At 38.8% G+C, this 21,846-nt stretch overlaps 1 protein-coding gene and 1 long non-coding RNA gene across 2 annotated transcripts in view; both read right to left on the bottom strand.

Annotated features, from left to right (window-relative positions):
* LOC118383243 (polycystin-1-like) overlaps positions 1 to 21,846 on the bottom strand; it is a 92,322-nt gene that overhangs the window by 66,877 nt on the left and 3,599 nt on the right. The window contains 5 exon segments of the mRNA XM_052505171.1: positions 8,344 to 8,530; positions 9,625 to 9,793; positions 11,786 to 12,046; positions 19,773 to 20,020; positions 20,314 to 20,477. Of these exon segments, the coding sequence (XP_052361131.1) occupies positions 8,344 to 8,530; positions 9,625 to 9,793; positions 11,786 to 12,046; positions 19,773 to 20,020; positions 20,314 to 20,380 (932 nt within the window). The 5' untranslated portion in view covers positions 20,381 to 20,477.
* On the bottom strand, positions 12,645 to 13,978 carry LOC127921573 (uncharacterized). The gene is made up of 4 exons (XR_008109011.1): positions 13,937 to 13,978; positions 13,463 to 13,861; positions 13,143 to 13,431; positions 12,645 to 13,078 (listed from the first exon to the last, which is right to left on the bottom strand). It is a non-coding gene; the product is annotated as an uncharacterized LOC127921573 (long non-coding RNA).

The following is a 21,846-nucleotide window of genomic DNA, read 5'->3' as shown; positions in this document are numbered from 1 at the left end:
AGGACATAATATATTTCCTCATTCCTCTGAGGGTATAAAACCATCTCGCTGTACAGTCAGGACATGAATATATTTCCTCATTCCTCTGAGGGTATAAAACCATTCGCTGTACAGTCAGGACATGAATATATCACATTCCTCTGAGGGTATAAAACCATCTCGCTGTACAGTCAGGACATGAATATATTTCCTCATTCCTCTGAGGGTATAAAACCATCTCGCTGTACAGTCAGGACTTCCTATATTTCCTCATTCCTCTGAGGGTAGAAAACCATCATATCACACCTCATTCCTCTGAGGGTATAAAACTCTCGCTGTACATTCTAGAACATATATTTCACACTTCCTCTGAGGGTATAAAACCATCTCTAGAGGACATATCACACTTCCTCTACAAACATTCTAGAACATATCACATTCCTCTACAAAACATTCTAGAACATATCACACTTCCTCTTCCTCTGACACATTCTAGAACATATCACATTTCTTCCTCTAGGGTTCTAGAACATATACAGTCAGGACAATATATTTCCTCATTCCTCTGAGGGTATAAAACCATCTCGCTGTACAGTCAGGACATGAATATATTTCATTCCTCTGAACATATCAAACCATCTTCTCTACAGTCAGACATATCACACTTCCTCTACTCATTCTAGAGTCACATATCACACTTCCTCTGACACATTCTAGAACATATATATTTCCTCATTCCTCTGAGGGTATAAAACCATCTCGCTGTACAGTCAGGACATAATATATTTCCTCATTCTAGAACATATCACACTTCCTCTACACATTCTAGAACATATCACATTCCTCTGAGGGTACACATTCTAGAACATATATTTCACATTCCTCTACATAAAACCATCTCGCTGTACAGAACATATCACACTTCCTCTAAACATTCTAGAACATATCACACTTCCTCTTCCTCACATTCTAGAACATATCACACATTCCTCTGAGGGTATAAAACCATCTCGCTGTACAGTCAGGACATGAATATATTTCACATTCCTCTGAGGGTATAAAACCATCTCGCTGTACAGTCAGGACATGAATATATTTCCTCATTCCTCTGAGGGTATAAAACCATCTCGCTGTACAGTCAGGACATGAATATATTTCCTCATTCCTCTGAGGGTATAAAACCATCTCGCTGTACAGTCAGGACATGAATATATTTCCTCATTCCTCTGAGGGTATAAAACCATCTCGCTGTACAGTCAGGACATGAATATATTTCCTCATTCCTCTGAGGGTATAAAACCATCTCGCTGTACAGTCAGGACATGAATATATTTCCTCATTCCTCTGAGGGTATAAAACCATCTCGCTGTACAGTCAGGACATGAATATATTTCCTCATTCCTCTGAGGGTATAAAACCATCTCGCTGTACAGTCAGGACATGAATATATTTCCTCATTCCTCTGAGGGTATAAAACCATCTCGCTGTACAGTCAGGACATGAATATATTTCCTCATTCCTCTGAGGGTATAAAACCATCTCGCTGTACAGTCAGGACATGAATATATTTCCTCATTCCTCTGAGGGTATAAAACCATCTCGCTGTACAGTCAGGACCACCCACTGATGTCAGATACAATCCTCTGTGTTACAACTAATTACAACTCATTTCTTCTGACCTGCTACTAGCGCTGAGCAATTAACTGACATGTCTGTTATTCTTATTAAAAAACTGTAAACAACCTCTTTACCGATGTCGGTTCAATTATAATATTTTCTGATGCTCAGTGCTCAGTTTCTCTAGAGATAAATCAGATCAAAGCCAAACTATGTGATGTAGTAGGGAGTTGTAGTTCCCAACAGGACAATATTCTACATACTTTATATATTTAAAAAGAATATATTTAAAAATACAAAATCGATCATACTTATAATTATAGATATCATATAATCATACATACATGGATGTAATATAATCATAGTGTACGCCTTGGTCATATTTTGTGTTTTCTAAATCATACATGTGACATGGATTGTGGTGTGTTTTAATCATTTGTGGGGTGTCATATAATTTTCTATGGCTGCCTGAGGCGGTTCTCGATCAGATCATGATTATCGTTGTCTCTGATTGTGGAATATCAGCCATAGATATGTTTTATAATCACACAAGATAGGCATATGTTTTCGATTTAATATAATCATATATATTTTCATTAAAGAACATGACATACATTTTGGTCCGACTCTCTTTCTACAGACGATGTAATATAATCATCACATGGATGTAATATAATCATAGATATCATACATACATTCCTTCTGGCTCAGTTGGTAGTAATATAATCACCACCCATACGTAGAATGTATGCACACATGACTAATCATACATAAAAGCAAATGGCATATATTTTTTATATATATATATGTAATATAATCATAGATATCATATAATCAATACATACATGGATGTAATATAATCATAGATATCATATAATCATACATACATGGATGTAATATAATCATAGATATCATATAATCATACATACATGGATGTAATATAATCATAGATATCATATAATCATACATACATGGATGTAATATAATCATAGGATCATATAATCATACATACATGGTTGTAATATAATCATAGATATCATATAATCATACATACATGGATGTAATATAATCATATATATCATATAATCATACATACATGGATGTAATATAATCATAGATATCATATAATCATACATACATGGATGTAATATAATCATATATATCATATAATCATACATACATGGATGTAATATAATCATAGATATCATATAATCATACATACATGGATGTAATATAATCATATATATCATATAATCATACATACATGGATGTAATATAATCATAGATATCATATAATCATACATACATGGATGTGATATAATCATATATATCATATAATCATACATACATGGATGTAATATAATCATAGATATCATATAATCATACATACATGGATGTAATATAATCATAGATATCATATAATCATACATACATGGATGTAATATAATCATAGATATCATATAATCATACATACATGGATGTAATATAATCATAGATATCATATAATCATACATACATGGATAATATAATCATAGATATCATATAATCATACATACATGGATGTAATATAATCATATAATCATATAATCATACATACATGGATGTAATATAATCATAGATATCATATAATCATACATATGTAATATAATCATATATATCATATAATCATACATACATGGATGTAATATAATCATAGATATCATATAATCATACATACATGGATGTAATATAATCATAGATATCATATAATCATACATACATGGATGTAATATAATCATATATATCATATAATCATACATACATGGATGTAATATAATCATAGATATCATATAATCATACATACATGGATGTAATATAATCATATATATCATATAATCATACATACATGGATGTAATATAATCATAGATATCATATAATCATACATACATGGATGTATATATATCATATAATCATACATACATGGATGTAATATAATCATATATATCATATAATCATACATACATGGATGTAATATAATCATAGATATCATATAATCATACATACATGGATGTGATATAATCATACATATAATCATACATACATGGATGTAATATAATCATATATATCATATAATCATACATACATGGATGTAATATAATCATATATATCATATAATCATACATACATGGATGTAATATAATCATAGATATCATATAATCATACATACATGGATGTAATATAATCATATATATCATATAATCATACATACATGGATGTAATATAATCATAGATATCATATAATCATACATACATGGATGTAATATAATCATAGATATCATATAATCATACATACATGGATGTAATATAATCATAGATATCATATAATCATACATACATGGATGTAATATAATCATAGATATCATATAATCATACATACATGGATGTAATATAATCATAGATATCATATAATCATACATACATGGATGTAATATAATCATAGATATCATATAATCATACATACATGGATGTAATATAATCATATATATCATATAATCATACATACATGGATGTAATATAATCATAGATATCATATAATCATACATACATGGATGTAATATAATCATAGATATCATATAATCATACATACATGGATGTAATATAATCATATATATCATATAATCATACATACATGGATGTAATATAATCATAGATATCATATAATCATACATACATGGTTGTATATAATCATAGATATCATATAATCATACATACATGGATGTAATATAATCATATATATCATATAATCATACATACATGGATGTGATATAATCATAGATATCATATAATCATACATACATGGATGTGATATAATCATAGATATCATATAATCATACATACATGGTTGTAATATAATCATAGATATCATATAATCATACATACATGGATGTAATATAATCATAGATATCATATAATCATACATACATGGATGTAATATAATCATAGATATCATATAATCATACATACATGGATGTAATATAATCATATATATCATATAATCATACATACATGGATGTAATATAATCATAGATATCATATAATCATACATACATGGATGTAATATAATCATAGATATCATATAATCATACATACATGGATGTAATATAATCATATATATCATATAATCATACATACATGGATGTAATATAATCATAGATATCATATAATCATACATACATGGTTGTAATATAATCATATATATCATATAATCATACATACATGGATGTAATATAATCATAGATATCATATAATAATACATACATGGATGTAATATAATCATAGATATCATATAATCATACATACATGGATGTGATATAATCATAGATATCATATAATCATACATACATGGATGTAATATAATCATAGATATCATATAATCATACATACATGGATGTGATATAATCATAGATATCATATAATCATACATACATGGTTGTAATATAATCATATATATCATATAATCATACATACATGGATGTAATATAATCATATATATCATATAATCATACATACATGGATGTAATATAATCATAGATATCATATAATCATACATACATGGATGTAATATAATCATATATATCATATAATCATACATACATGGATGTAATATAATCATATATATCATATAATCATACATACATGGATGTAATATAATCATATATATCATATAATCATACATACATGGATGTAATATAATCATAGATATCATATAATCATACATACATGGATGTAATATAATCATAGATATCATATAATCATACATACATGGATGTAATATAATCATATATATCATATAATCATACATACATGGATGTAATATAATCATAGATATCATATAATCATACATACATGGATGTAATATAATCATAGATATCATATAATCATACATACATGGATGTAATATAATCATATATATCATATAATCATACATACATGGATGTAATATAATCATAGATATCATATAATCATACATACATGGATGTAATATAATCATATATATCATATAATCATACATACATGGATGTAATATAATCATAGATATCATATAATCATACATACATGGATGTAATATAATCATATATATCATATAATCATACATACATGGATGTAATATAATCATAGATATCATATAATCATACATACATGGATGTAATATAATCATAGATATCATATAATCATACATACATGGATGTAATATAATCATATATATCATATAATCATACATACATGGATGTAATATAATCATATATATCATATAATCATACATACATGGATGTAATATAATCATAGATATCATATAATCATACATACATGGATGTAATATAATCATAGATATCATATAATCATACATACATGGATGTGATATAATCATATATATCATATAATCATACATACATGGATGTAATATAATCATATATATCATATAATCATACATACATGGATGTAATATAATCATAGATATCATATAATCATACATACATGGATGTAATATAATCATATATATCATATAATAATACATACATGGATGTAATATAATCATATATATCATATAATCATACATACATGGATGTAATATAATCATATATATCATATAATCATACATACATGGATGTAATATAATCATATATATCATATAATCATACATACATGGATGTGATATAATCATATATATCATATAATCATACATACATGGATGTAATATAATCATATATATCATATAATCATACATACATGGATGTAATATAATCATAGATATCATATAATCATACATACATGGATGTAATATAATCATATATATCATATAATCATACATACATGGATGTAATATAATCATAGATATCATATAATCATACATACATGGATGTAATATAATCATATATATCATATAATCATACATACATGGATGTAATATAATCATATATATCATATAATCATACATACATGGATGTAATATAATCATATATATCATATAATCATACATACATGGATGTAATATAATCATATATATCATATAATCATACATACATGGATGTAATATAATCATATATATCATATAATCATACATACATGGATGTAATATAATCATATATATCATATAATCATACATACATGGATGTAATATAATCATAGATATCATATAATCATACATACATGGATGTAATATAATCATATATATCATATAATAATACATACATGGATGTAATATAATCATATATATCATATAATCATACATACATGGATGTAATATAATCATATATATCATATAATCATACATACATGGATGTGATATAATCATATATATCATATAATCATACATACATGGATGTAATATAATCATATATATCATATAATCATACATACATGGATGTAATATAATCATAGATATCATATAATCATACATACATGGATGTAATATAATCATAGATATCATATAATCATACATACATGGATGTAATATAATCATATATATCATATAATCATACATACATGGATGATTTCTGCATTTTAAAAGTTACATGTCGGGAAAAATTGATTGCTGACAAGCAAAACATTTTGGGACGATGTCAACAACGATGTCAACAACGATGTCAACAACGATGTCAACAACGATGTCAACAACGGACGAATGAAACAAACACCATCGTTTCTTTAAACAGAAAGACAAGATGGAGGAAGATCGAGGAGGATAACTTTTTTTTAAACTAAACAAGTAGTAGAGTGTGTGTCTATTACACAACCGTCCAACAGTTTGGGGTCACTTAGAAATGTCCTTGTTTTTTAAAGAAAAGCACATTTTCTGTCCATTAAAATATCATCAAATTGATCAGAAATACAGTGTAGACATTGTTAATGTTGTAAATGACTATTGTAGCTGGAAACGGCTGATTTTTAATGGAATATCTACAGAGGCCCATTATCAGCAACCATCACTCCTGTGTTCCAATGGCACGTTGTGTTAGCTAATCCAAGTTTATCATTTTAAAAGGCTAATTGATCATTAGAAAACCCTTTTGCAATTATGTTAGCACAGCTGAAAACTGTGGTTCTGATTAAAGAAGCAATAAAATTGGCCTTCTTTAGACTAGTTGGGTATCTGGAGCATCAGCATTTGTGGGTTTGATTATAGGTTCAAAATGGCCAGTAACAAATAACTTTCTTCTGAAACTCGTCAGTCTATTCTTGTTCTGAGAAATGAAGACTATTCCATGCGAGAAATTGACAAGAAACTGATGATCTCGTATAACGCTGTGTACTACTCCCTTCACAGAACAGCGCAAACTGGCTCTAACCAGAATAGAAAGAGGAGTGGGAGGCCCCGGTGCACAACTGAGCAAGAGGACAAGTACATTAGTGTGTCTACTTTGAGAAACAGACGCCTCACAAGTCCTCAACTGGCAGCTTCATTAAATAGTACCCGCAAAACACCAGTCTCAACGTCAACAGTGAAGAGGAGACTCCGGGATGCTGGCCTTCTAGGCAGAGTTGCAAAGAAAAAGCCATATCTCAGACTGGCCAATAAAAATAATATTTTGAATGTGTGTGTGTGTATATGTATGTGTGTGTGTGTGTGTGTGTGACTATGTATCACTGTAGGAAGCCATAAACAGAGAAACAGATAGCGAGCTACACCAGCCAACTTAATGTGTGACAACACACACACACACACACGCACACACCAGCCCCCCACCCCTCCTCTTCCCACTACTCACTGTGTGACTCTGTCGGCCAGCCGTCTGCGTAGCGGGTCAGTGTGGACCACGGCCAGGTCTCCCCCTGTAGAGGAGCACTGTCGCCTGGCCTCGGACCAGCTGAACTCCCCTGGAACCAACTGGAAGCACTGGGACGAGTCTGTAACACTGCATTGGAACACTGCATCCCTGGGACAATATGGAGCGGCTGGGGGGGGAGGGGGGGCATAGACAGGGGGTGGACGAGAGGAGAGAGATCCATGTTGTTGTAAATACTGTGCTGTTTCTATGTGCCGTTTCCTTCCAGATAATACCTCATCATACCAACAAAACGTGATGAATTGAGAAAGAGGACTGAGAAAGAGGAGAGGAGAGAGAAAGAGGAGAGGAGAGAGAAAGAGAAGAGGAGAGAGAGAGAGGAGAGAGAGAGAAAGAGGAGAGGAGAGAGAGAGAGGAGAGAGAAAGAGGAGAGGAGAGAGAAAGAGGAGAGGAGAGAGAAGAGAGAGAGAGAGAGAGAGAAAGAGGAGGAGAGAGAGAGAGAGAGAGAGAGAAGAGAGAGAGAGAAAGAGAGAAGAGAAAGTTCTAATATGTGACAGCCAGACTAAAGTATTACTTTAAGACTACTAGCCACTGTATTCCAGACTAAAGTGACGCGTCTCTGTTTTTCATCCCGTCCTCTAACGCCAGATGCTCTCAGCCAGCCTCTCTCTTCCTCTTCTCTCTATCTCCATCTTCTCTCTCTTTACTATATTCTCTGGTTTGTAGTGCGGCCAGCCTCTCTCTCTCTCTCTCTCTCTCTCTCTCTCTTTACTATATTCTCTGGTTTGTAGTGCGGCCAGCCTCTCTCTCTCTCTCTCTCTCTCTCTCTCTCTCTCTCTCTCTCTCTCTCTCTCTCTCTCTCTCTCTCTCTCTCTCTCTCTCTTTCTCTGTCTCTCTCTCTCTCTCTCTCTCTCTCTCTCTCTCTCTCTCTCTCTCTCTCTCTCTCTCTATCTCCCTCTTCTCTCTCTTCACTATATTCTCTGGTTTGTAGTGTGGCCAGCCTCTCTAACTCAGAGCCATTGATGGACACACCAGAGTTGAAGAGAAACAGAATATGAAAGTGAGACAACTTCACAGGCACTCACAGAGGGAGGACGAGACGGTGTGTGTGTGTGTGTTTTTCTGTGTGTGTGTGTGTGTGTGTGTGTGTGTGTGTGTGTGTGTGTGTGTGTGTGTGTGTGTGTGTGTGTGTGTGTGTGTGTGTGTGTGTGTGTGTGTGTGTGTGTGTGTGTGTGTGTTTTGTGTGTGTGTGTGTGTTCTGACCTCTGGCGGCCTCCTGTCCGTCCTTAGTGATCCTCCAGTCCACCGCCACGCCCTCGCCCCCCCAGCTGACCAGTCTTACCGCCAGGCTCTGATTGGCTACGGTCAGCGGTGGGCAGTGCAGCTCCAACCGAGGGGGCAGAGTCACTCTCACCTCCCTGCGTGCACACACCTGGACACACACGTGCGTGCACACACACATGTTCTGGTAAATTCACACACGTCCAAGCATGGGTTTTTGTGTATTGTGGTGCAAAAAAGTATTTAATCAGCCACCAATTGTGCAAGTTCTCCCACTTAAAAAGATGAGAGAGGCCTGTAATTTTCATCATAGGTACACTTCAACTATGACAGACAAAATTAGGAAAAAAATCCAGAAAATCACATTGTATGATTTTTTATACATTTATTTGCAAATTATGGTGGAAAATAAGTATTTGGTCAATAACAAAAGTTTATCTCAATACTTTGTTATATACCCTTTGTTGGCAATGACAGAGGTCAAACGTTTTCTGTAAGTCTTCACAAGGTTTTCACACTGTTGCTGGTATTTTGGCCCATTCCTCCATGCAGTTCTCCTCTAGAGCAGTGATGTTTTGGGGCTGTTGCTGGGCAACACGGACTTTCAACTCCCTCCAAAGATTTTCTATGGGGTTGAGATCTGGAGACTGGCTAGGCCACTCCAGGACCTTGAAATGCTACTTACGAAGCCACTCCTTCGTTGCCCGGGCGGTGTGTTTGGGATCATTGTCATGCTGAAAGACCCAGCCACGTTTCATCTTCAATGCCCTTGCTGATGGAAGAAGGTTTTCACTCAAAATCTCACAATACATGGCACCCATTCATTCTTTTCTTTACACGGATCAGTCGTCCTGGTCCCTTTGCAGAAAAACAACCCCAAAGCATGATGTTTCCACCCCCATGCTTCACAGTAGGTATGGTGTTCTTTGGATGCAACTCAGCATTCTTTGTCCTCCAAACATGACGAGTTGAGTTTTTACCAAAAAGTTATATTTTGGTTTCATCTGACCATATGACATTCTTCCAATCTTCTTCTGGATCATCCAAATGCTCTCTAGCAAACTTCAGACGGGCCTGGACATGTACTGGCTTAAGCAGGGGGACACGTCTGGCACTGCAGGATTTGAGTCCCTGGCGGCGTAGTGTGTTACTGATGGTAGGCTTTGTTACGTTGGTCCCAGCTCTCTGCAGGTCATTCACTAGGTCCCCCCGTGTGGTTCTGGGATTTTTGCTCACCGTTCTAGTGATCATTTTGACCCCACGGGGTGAGATCTTGCGTGGAGCCCCAGATCGAGGGAGATTATCAGTGGTCTTGTATGTCTTCCATTTCCTAATAATTGCTCCCACAGTTGATTTCTTCAAACCAAGCTGCTTACCTATTGCAGATTCAGTCTTCCCAGCCTGGTGCAGGTCTACAATTTAGTTTCTGGTGTCATTTGACAGCTCTTTGGTCTTAGCCATAGTGGAGTTTGGAGTGTGACTGTTTGAGGTTGTGGACAGGTGTCTTTTATACTGATAACAAGTTCAAACATGTGCCATTAATACAGGTAACGAGTGGAGGACAGAGGAGCCTCTTAAAGAAGAAGTTACAGGTCTGTGAGAGCCAGAAATCTTGCTTGTTTGTAGGTGACCAAATACTTATTTTCCACCATCATTTGCAAATAAATTCATAAAAAATCCTACAATGTGATTTTCTGGATTTTATTTCTCATTTTGTCTGTCATAGTTGAAGCCTACGTATGATGAAAATTACAGGCCTCTCATCTTTTTAAGTGGGAGAACTTGCACAATTGGTGGCTGACTAAATATTTTCAGCTCTTTTAACATCCAAGGTAAGAACGATAGAATTACCTCTAGAATGATAGAACGATAGAATTACCTCTAGAATTATAGAAATACCTCTAGAATGATAGAATTACCTCTAGAATGATAGAACGATAGAATTACCTCTAGAATGATAGAACAATAGAATTACCCCAAGAATGATAGAACAATAGAATTACCTCTAGAATGATAGAACAATAGAATTACCTCTAGAATGATAGAACAATAGAATTACCTCTAGAATGATAGAACAATAGAATTACCCCAAGAATGATAGAACAATAGAATTACCTCTAGAATGATAGAACTAAATAATTACCTCCTTGGGTCCGGCCCAGGCGGTGACACTGACAGGGTAGCGCCCAGGGACGGCGTATTTATGACGCGTCGTCATGTCGACCGTTTCCGTAGCGTTGACCCGGGGTGAAAGGTCACCGAAGTCCCAGGAGAGGGTGACAGGGGTCACCGAAGAGAGGATAGACAGATGAGCGGAGGAGTGGATGCTGACGGGAGGGAAAGGAGGGAGAGACGCAGCGAAGTCCACCACAAAGACGTCATGGGCCAACGTCCAACCACATTCCTTTAACCAAATCAGAGCAAAGTTGGAGTTAGTCCCACCACGCTGCTTTAACCAATCAGAAGACAGCTACATTTAGGATCACAGTTGGACCACTTTGTAAATCCCAATACAGAGCTGCTACATCTGTACTGTACGTTGCTATGGACACTGCCTTCAGAAAGGACTCGTTCCCCTTGACTTATTCCCCTTGACTTATTCCCCTTGACTTATTCCCCTTGACTTATTCCCCTTGACTTATTCCCCTTGATGTATTCCCCTTGACTTATTCCCCTTGACTTATTCCCCTTGACTTATTCCCCTTGATGTATTCCCCTTGACTTATTCCCCTTGACTTATTCCCCTTGACTTATTCCCCTTGACTTATTCCCCTTGACTTATTCCCCTTGACTTATTCCCCTTGACTTATTCCCCTTGACTTATTCCCCTTGACTTATTCCCCTTGACTTATTCCCCTTGACTTATTCCCCTTGACTTATTCCCCTTGACTTATTCCCCTTGATTTATTCCCCTTGACTTATTCCCCTTGACTTATTCCCCTTGACTTATTCCCCTTGATTTATTCCCCTTGACTTATTCCACATTTTGTTGTGTTACAGCCTTTAAAATGGATTTTATGAATACCCCATAATGACAAAGGTAATACATGCTCTTACATCATTTTGCAAGTTTATTGAAAATGAAATGCAGAAATATATAATTTTCTGAAGTATTCACACCCCCTGAGTCAATACTTTGTGGAAGCACATTTGGCAGCGATTATAGCTGAGTCTTTCTGGGGAAGTCTCTAAGAGCTTTGCACACTTTGGATTGTACTATATTTGTTCTGTCAAGTTGGTTGTTGATCGTTGCTAGACAGACATTTTCAAGTCTTGCATTAGATTTTCAAGCCGATTGATGACAAACCCTGTAGCTGGACCTCCCAGATGCATTCAAACCCTGTAGCTGGGCCTCCCAGATGCATTCAAACCCTGTAGCTGGGCCTCCCAGATGCATTCAAACCCTGTAGCTGGGCCTCCCAGATGCATTCAAAACCTGTAGCTGGGCCTCCCAGATGCATTCAAAACCTGTAGCTGGGCCTCCCAGATGCATTCAAAACCTGTAGCTGGGCCTCCCAGATGCATTCAAACCCTGTAGCTGGGCCTCCCAGATGCATTCAAAACCTGTAGCTGGGCCTCCCAGATGCATTCAAAACCTGTAGCTGGGCCTCCCAGATGCATTCAAAACCTGTAGCTGGGCCTCCCAGATGCATTCAAAACCTGTAGCTGGGCCTCCCAGATGCATTCAAACCCTGTAGCTGGGCCTCCCAGATGCATTCAAAACCCTGTAGCTGGGCCTCCCAGATGCATTCAAACCCTGTAGCTGGGCCTCCCAGATGCATTCAAAACCTGTAGCTGGGCCTCCCAGATGCATTCAAACCCTGTAGCTGGGCCTCCCAGATGCATTCAAAACCCTGTAGCTGGGCCTCCCAGATGCATTCAAACCCTGTAGCTGGGCCTCCCAGATGCATTCAAACCCTGTAGCTGGGCCTCCCAGATGCATTCAAAACCTGTAGCTGGGCCTCCCAGATGCATTCAAACCCTGTAGCTGGGCCTCCCAGATGCATTCAAAACCCTGTAGCTGGGCCTCCCAGATGCATTCAAACCCTGTAGCTGGGCCTCCCAGATGCATTCAAACCCTGTAGCTGGGCCTCCCAGATGCATTCAAACCCTGTAGCTGGGCCTCCCAGATGCATTCAAACCCTGTAGCTGGGCCTCCCAGATGCATTCAAACCCTGTAGCTGGGCCTCCCAGATGCATTCAAACCCTGTAGCTGGGCCTCCCAGATGCATTCAAATTCAAACCTGTAGCTGGGCCTCCCAGATGCATTCAAATTCAAACCCTGTAGCTGGACCTCCCAGATGCATTCAAACCCTGTAGCTGGGCCTCCCAGATGCATTCAAACCTGTAGCTGGGCCTCCCAGATGCATTCAAAACCTGTAGCTGGGCCTCCCAGATGCATTCAAACCCTGTAGCTGGACCTCCCAGATGCATTCAAACCCTGTAGCTGGGCCTCCCAGATGCATTCAATGTCATCTTGGTGAGCACCTCCAGTGTGGATGTGTTGTAGGTTATTGTCCTGCTGAAAGATGAATTCATCTCCCAGTGTCTGGTGTAAAGCAGACTGAACCAGGTTATTGACTCAATCCCTCAGGATTTTGCCTGTGCTTAGCTCTATTCCATTTCTTTTCATCCTAAAAAAAAACTCCCTAGTCCTTGCTGATGACAAGCATAGTCATAACAAGATGCAGTAACCTAAAAAAGTCTAACTTAAAAAAGTTGTATATACAGTATATGTGAAGAGTGGTACTCAGTGATATGTTGTGTTGGATATTCCCCAAACAAAACGCTTTGTATTCCGGACAAAGTAAAGAAAATTGCCACATTTTTTGCAATTTTACTTTAGTGCCGTATTGCAAACAGGATGCATGTTTTCGATTTAAAAAAAAAATGTAAAATAACTTTTCACTGTCATTTAGGTTAGTATTGTGGAGTAACTATGTTGTTGATCCATCCTGAGTTTTCTCCCATCACAGCCATTAAACTCTAACTCTAACTAAGTCACCATTGGCCTCATGGTAAAATCCCTGAGTGGTTTCCTTCCTCTCCGGCAACTGAGTTAGGAAGAACGCCTGTGTCTTTATAGTGACTGAGTGTATCGATACACCATCCAAAGTGTAACTAATAACTTCGCCATACTCAAAAGGTACATTCAATGTATTTTTACATACACATCTACCAATAGGTGGCCTTCTTTGTACTGGAAAACCTCCCTGGTCTTTGAGGTTGAATCTGTTTTTTAAATTCACTGCTCGACTGAGGGACCTTACAGATAATTGTATGTGTGGGGTACAGAGATGAGGTAATCATTCAAACATCATGTTAAAGATTATAATTGCACACAGAGTGAGTCCATGCAACTTATTATTCGACTTGTTAAGCATATTTTTATGACTGAACTTAAGTCTGGTCGTAACAAAGTGGTTGAATACTTATTGACTCAATACATGTCCGCTTTGCATTTTTAATTAATTAGTAAAAATGTCAAAAAACATCATTACACTTTGACATTATGGGGTATTGTGGGTAGGCCAGTGACATAAAATCTCAATGTAATCCATTTTAAATTCAGGCTGTACCACAACACCATGTGGAGGAAGTTAGAATTCAGACTGTACCACTACACCATGTGGAGGAAGTTAGAATTCAGACTGTACCACAACACCATGTGGAGGAAGTTAGAATTCAGACTGTACCACAACACCATGTGGAGGAAGTTAGAATTCAGACTGTACCATGTGGAGGAAGTTAGAATTCAGGCTGTACCACAACACCATGTGGAGGAAGTTAGAATTCAGACTGTACCACAACACCATGTGGAGGAAGTTAGAATTCAGACTGTACCACAACACCATGTGGAGGAAGTTAGAATTCAGACTGTACCATGTGGAGGAAGTTAGAATTCAGGCTGTACCACAACACCATGTGGAGGAAGTTAGAATTCAGACTGTACCACAACACCATGTGGAGGAAGTTAGACTGTACCACAACACCATGTGGAGGAAGTTAGAATTCAGACTGTACCACAACACCATGTGGAGGAAGTTAGAATTCAGACTGTACCATGTGGAGGAAGTTAGAATTCAGGCTGTACCACAACACCATGTGGAGGAAGTTAGAATTCAGGCTGTACCATGTGGAGGAAGTTAGAATTCAGGCTGTACCACAACACCATGTGGAGGAAGTTAGAATTCAGACTGTACCACAACACCATGTGGAGGAAGTTAGAATTCAGACTGTACCACAACACCATGTGGAGGAAGTTAGAATTCAGGCTGTACCACAACACCATGTGGAGGAAGTTAGAATTCAGACTGTACCATGTGGAGGAAGTTAGAATTCAGGCTGTACCATGTGGAGGAAGTTAGAATTCAGGCTGTACCATGTGGAGGAAGTTAGAATTCAGGCTGTACCACAACACCATGTGGAGGAAGTTAGAATTCAGGCTGTACCATGTGGAGGAAGTTAGAATTCAGGCTGTACCACAACACCATGTGGAGGAAGTTAGAATTCAGGCTGTACCATGTGGAGGAAGTTAGAATTCAGGCTGTACCATGTGGAGGAAGTTAGAATTCAGGCTGTACCACAACACCATGTGGAGGAAGTTAGAATTCAGGCTGTACCACAGGAAGTTAGAATTCACCATGTGGAGGAAGTTAGAATTCAGGCTGTACCATGTGGAGGAAGTTAGAATTCAGGCTGTACCATGTGGAGGAAGTTACAGGCTGTACCATGTGGAGGAAGTTAGAATTCAGGCTGTATGTGGAGGAAGTTAGAATTCAGGCTGTACCACAACACCATGTGGAGGACCATGTTAGAATTCAGACTGTACCACAACACCATGTGGAGGAAGTTAGAATTCAGGCTGTACCACAACACCATGTGGAGGAAGTTAGAATTCAGGCTGTACCATGTGGAGGAAGTTAGAATTCAGGCTGTACCACACCATGTGGAGGAAGTTAGAATTCAGACCATGTGGAGGAAGTTAGAATTCAGACTGTACCATGTGGAGGAAGTTAGAATTCAGACTGTACCACAACACCATGTGGAGGAAGTTAGAATTCAGACTGTACCACAACACCATGTGGAGGAAGTTAGAATTCAGGCTGTACCACAACACCATGTGGAGGAAGTTAGAATTCAGGCTGTACCACAACACCATGTGGAGGAAGTTAGAATTCAGGCTGTACCATGTGGAGGAAGTTAGAATTCAGGCTGTACCATGTGGAGGAAGTTAGAATTCAGGCTGTACCATGTGGAGGAAGTTAGAATTCAGGCTGTACCACAACACCATGTGGAGGAAGTTAGAATTCAGGCTGTACCATGTGGAGGAAGTTAGAATTCAGGCTGTACCATGTGGAGGAAGTTAGAATTCAGGCTGTACCATGTGGAGGAAGTTAGAATTCAGGCTGTACCACAACACCATGTGGAGGAAGTTAGAATTCAGGCTGTACCACAACACCATGTGGAGGAAGTTAGAATTCAGGCTGTACCATGTGGAGGAAGTTAGAATTCAGGCTGTACCACAACACATGTGGAGGAAGTTAGAATTCAGGCTGTACCATGTGGAGGAAGTTAGAATTCAGGCTGTACCATGTGGAGGAAGTTAGAATTCAGGCTGTACCATGTGGAGGAAGTTAGAATTCAGGCTGTACCACAACACCATATGGAGGAAGTTAGAATTCAGGCTGTACCACAACACCATGTGGAGGAAGTTAGAATTCAGGCTGTACCACAACACCATGTGGAGGAAGTTAGAATTCAGGCTGTACCATGTGGAGGAAGTTAGAATTCAGACTGTACCACAACACCATGTGGAGGAAGTTAGAATTCAGACTGTACCACAACACCATGTGGAGGAAGTTAGAATTCAGACTGTACCACAACACCATGTGGAGGAAGTTAGAATTCAGACTGTACCACAACACCATGTGGAGGAAGTTAGAATTCAGACTGTACCACAACACCATGTGGAGGAAGTTAGAATTCAGGCTGTACCACAACACCATGTGGAGGAAGTTAGAATTCAGGCTGTACCACAGACTGTACAGGAAGTTAGAATTCCTGTACCACAACACATGTGGAGGAAGTTAGAATTCAGGCTGTACCACAACACCATGTGGAGGAAGTTAGAATTCAGGCTGTACCACAACACCATGTGGAAAGTTAGAATTCAGACTGTACCATGTGGAGGAAGTTAGAATTCAGGCTGTACCATGTGGAGGAAGTTAGAATTCAGGCTGTACCATGTGGAGGAAGTTAGAATTCAGGCTGTACCACCATGTGGAGGAAGTTAGAATTCAGGCTGTACCAACACCATGTACCAGGCTGTACACCATGTGGAGGAAGTTAGAATTCAGGCTGTACCACAACACCATATGGAGGAAGTTAGAATTCAGGCTGTACCACAACACCATGTGGAGGAAGTTAGAATTCAGGCTGTACCATGTGGAGGAAGTTAGAATTCAGACTGTACCATGTGGAGGAAGTTAGAATTCAGGCTGTACCATGTGGAGGAAGTTAGAATTCAGACTGTACCATGTGGAGGAAGTTAGAATTCAGGCTGTACCATGTGGAGGAAGTTAGAATTCAGGCTGTACCATGTGGAGGAAGTTAGAATTCAGGCTGTACCACAACACCATGTGGAGGAAGTTAGAATTCAGGCTGTACCATGTGGAGGAAGTTAGAATTCAGGCTGTACCACAACACCATGTGGAGGAAGTTAGAATTCAGACTGTACCACAACACCATGTGGAGGAAGTTAGAATTCAGGCTGTACCACAACACCATGTGGAGGAAGTTAGAATTCAGACTGTACCACAACACCATGTGGAGGAAGTTAGAATTCAGGCTGTACCATGTGGAGGAAGTTAGAATTCAGGCTGTACCACAACACCATGTGGAGGAAGTTAGAATTCAGGCTGTACCACAACACCATGTGGAGGAAGTTAGAATTCAGACTGTACCACAACACCATGTGGAGGAAGTTAGAATTCAGGCTGTACCACAACAACATGTGGAGGAAGTTAGAATTCAGACTGTACCACAACACCATGTGGAGGAAGTTAGAATTCAGACTGTACCATGTGGAGAAAGTTAGAATTCAGACTGTACCATGTGGAGGAAGTTAGAATTCAGGCTGTACCACAACACCATGTGGAGGAAGTTAGAATTCAGGCTGTACCATGTGGAGGAAGTTAGAATTCAGACTGTACCATGTGGAGGAAGTTAGAATTCAGGCTGTACCACAACACCATGTGGAGGAAGTTAGAATTCAGACTGTACCATGTGGAGGAAGTTAGAATTCAGGCTGTACCATGTGGAGGAAGTTAGAATTCAGGCTGTACCACAACACCATGTGGAGGAAGTTAGAATTCAGGCTGTACCATGTGGAGGAAGTTAGAATTCAGGCTGTACCACAACACCATATGGAGGAAGTTAGAATTCAGACCACAACACCATGTACAGGCTGTACCATGTGGAGGAAGTTAGAATTCAGGCTGTACCACAACACCATGTGGAGGAAGTTAGAATTCAGACTGTACCATGTGGAGGAAGTTAGAATTCAGACTGTACCACAACAACATGTGGAGGAAGTTAGAATTCAGGCTGTACCACAACACCATGTGGAGGAAGTTAGAATTCAGACTGTACCACAACACCATGTGGAGGAAGTTAGAATTCAGACTGTACCACAACAACATGTGGAGGAAGTTAGAATTCAGGCTGTACCACAACACCATGTGGAGGAAGTTAGAATTCAGGCTGTACCATGTGGAACAAGTCAAGGGGTGTGAATACTTTCTGAAGACACTGTATATGTACTAATGTAAATAGTTTTCAATAATAAAGTCACCAGGAAGTTATAACAAAAACAAGGAAGTAATCAGGAAGTTATAACAAAAACCAGGAACTAATCAGGAAGTTATAACAAAAACAAGGAAGTAATCAGGAAGTTATAACAAAAACAAGGAAGTCATCAGGAAGTTATAACAAAAACAAGGAAGTCATCAAGAAGTTATAACAAAAACAAGGAAGTAATCAGGAAGTTATAACAAAAACAAGGAAGTAATCAGGAAGTTACAAAGAAGAAAAGGTAATGAGGAAGTCGTTAGCCAGTCTCCGTCCACCTTCATGACGTGAGGCTTGGTGCAGGCAGCAGAGCACTGAGCTTCACTGATGCGGTTGGGTTCGTAGTTGGTGCTGCAGAGACACTCCCTCCGGGCCCCCAGGCCCCCGTAGCGTTGGGAGGCCCTGTAACACACAGAGTTACACTCCTCCCGGGAGAAGTTACCCGGCGTGGATGAAGAGAAGATGACCAGCTCACTGCCTCCTCCGCTGTGGTCACTGTCCTCCAGACAGGCTGCATAGTTCAGACCTGGTTAATCAAGACATTAATCAATCAACCAATCAATCAAGCAATACATCTAGAAATTAATGAATTACAACAACTGTGTGTACTGTCCTCCAGACACACAGTACAGTTCACAGATCAATCAATTCAACAACTACTGCTATGTGTGTGTGTGTGTGTGTGTGTGTGTGTGTGTGTGTGTGTGTGTGTGTGTGTGTGTGTGTGTGTGTGTGTGTGTGTGTGTGTGTGTGTGTGTGTGTGTGTGTGTGTGTGTGTGTGTGTGTGTGTGTGTGTGTGTTTCTCTCTCTCAGTCTTACCGCAGGTGAGCAGTGACACGTTGAGTAGTGGTTGGTGTCTCAGGTCAGGCGGTTGGACACAGAGCATGTTCTCTGGGTGACGCACCCGCACTCCCCTCTCCTGAAGCCAGCTCACCAGACGAAATAACTTACAGTCACACACAAACGGGTTGCTGCTTAAGTCACTGTGGAGGGGGGAGGGAAAGAGAGAGGGAGGGAGGAGAAAGGGAGGAGAGGGAGGAGAGAAGAGAGGGAGGGATGGGAGGAGAGGGAGCGAAAGAGAGAGGGATGAGAATGGGAGGGAGGGATGGGAGGAGAGGGAGGGAAAGAGAGAGGGAGGAGAGGGAGGAGAGGGATTGGAGGAGAGGGGGAGGGAGGGAAAGAGATAGGGAGGAAGGAGAAAGGGAGGAGAGGGATGGGAGGAGAGAAGAGAGGGATGGGAGGAGTGAAGAGGAGGGGGAGGGAGGGGAAGGGTGGAGAAAGGGAGGAGAGGGATGGGAGGAGTGAAGAGGAGGGGGGGAGAGAAAGGGAGAGGAAGGGAGGAGAAAGGGAGGAGAGGGATGGGAGGAGTGAAGAGAGGGAGGGAAAGAGAGAGGGAGGAAGAAAGGGAGGAGAGGGATGGGAGGAGAGAGGAGAGAGGTGGATGGAGGGGAGAGGAGAGAGGTGGATGGAGGGGAGAGAGTTGGATAGAATTGGGTACAGACAGTTAAGAGAGAGGAAGAAGAGGGAGTGAGAGACAGGGAGAGAAGAGAGGGAGGAGAGGGATGGGAGGAGAGAAGAGAGGGAGGAGAGGGATGGGAGGAGAGAAGATAGGGAGGAGAGGGGTGGGAGGAGAGAAGAGAGGGAGGAGAGGGGTGTAAATTAACAGTAGTGTTCTTTGTGTGGGTGTGAGAGTGAGTTTATAGTGGAAATCTAAACATCAGAGAAATAACAGAGAGATCCTACCAACACATTCTCTCTCTGTCTATTTTAGTCTCTGTTTCAGTTGGAGATGTAAACAGAGAAATAACAGAGAGATCCTACCAACACATTATCTCTGTCTATTTTAGTCTCTGTTTCAGTTGGAGATGTAAACAGAGAAATAACAGAGAGATCCTACCAACACATTCTCTCTCTGTCTATTTTAGTCTCTGTTTCAGTTGGCTTTATGGGTGGGTACAGTCTATTGAAGCGATACGACCTGAGGGGTGTGGTATATGGCCAATATACAGCGACTAAGTGCTGTTCTCACAGTCTGATATACCACAGCTGTCAGTCAGTCAGCATTCAGGGCTCCAACCAGCCAGTTTATAATGAAGTACATACCACATAGAGACAGACAGTATACCATATAACAGTATGACATCATGACTGAGATGAAAATGTTTCATAATCACACACCTAACCAGAAAGAGAGAGAGAGAGAGAGAGGACAGAGAAAGAGAGAGAACGAGAGAAGAGAGAAAGAGAAAGAGAGAAGACAGAGAAAGAGAGAGAATGAGAGAAGAGAGAAAGAGAAAGCGAGAAGACAGAGAAAGAGAGAAGACAGAGAAAGAGAGAAGACAGAGAAAGAGA

Source organism: Oncorhynchus keta, unplaced genomic scaffold (assembly GCF_023373465.1).
Source record: "Oncorhynchus keta strain PuntledgeMale-10-30-2019 unplaced genomic scaffold, Oket_V2 Un_contig_22586_pilon_pilon, whole genome shotgun sequence".
Classification (NCBI taxonomy): domain Eukaryota; kingdom Metazoa; phylum Chordata; class Actinopteri; order Salmoniformes; family Salmonidae; genus Oncorhynchus; species Oncorhynchus keta.
The sequence above is the reverse complement of the archived record's forward strand: the minus strand, read 5'-3'. Positions and strand labels throughout refer to the sequence as shown.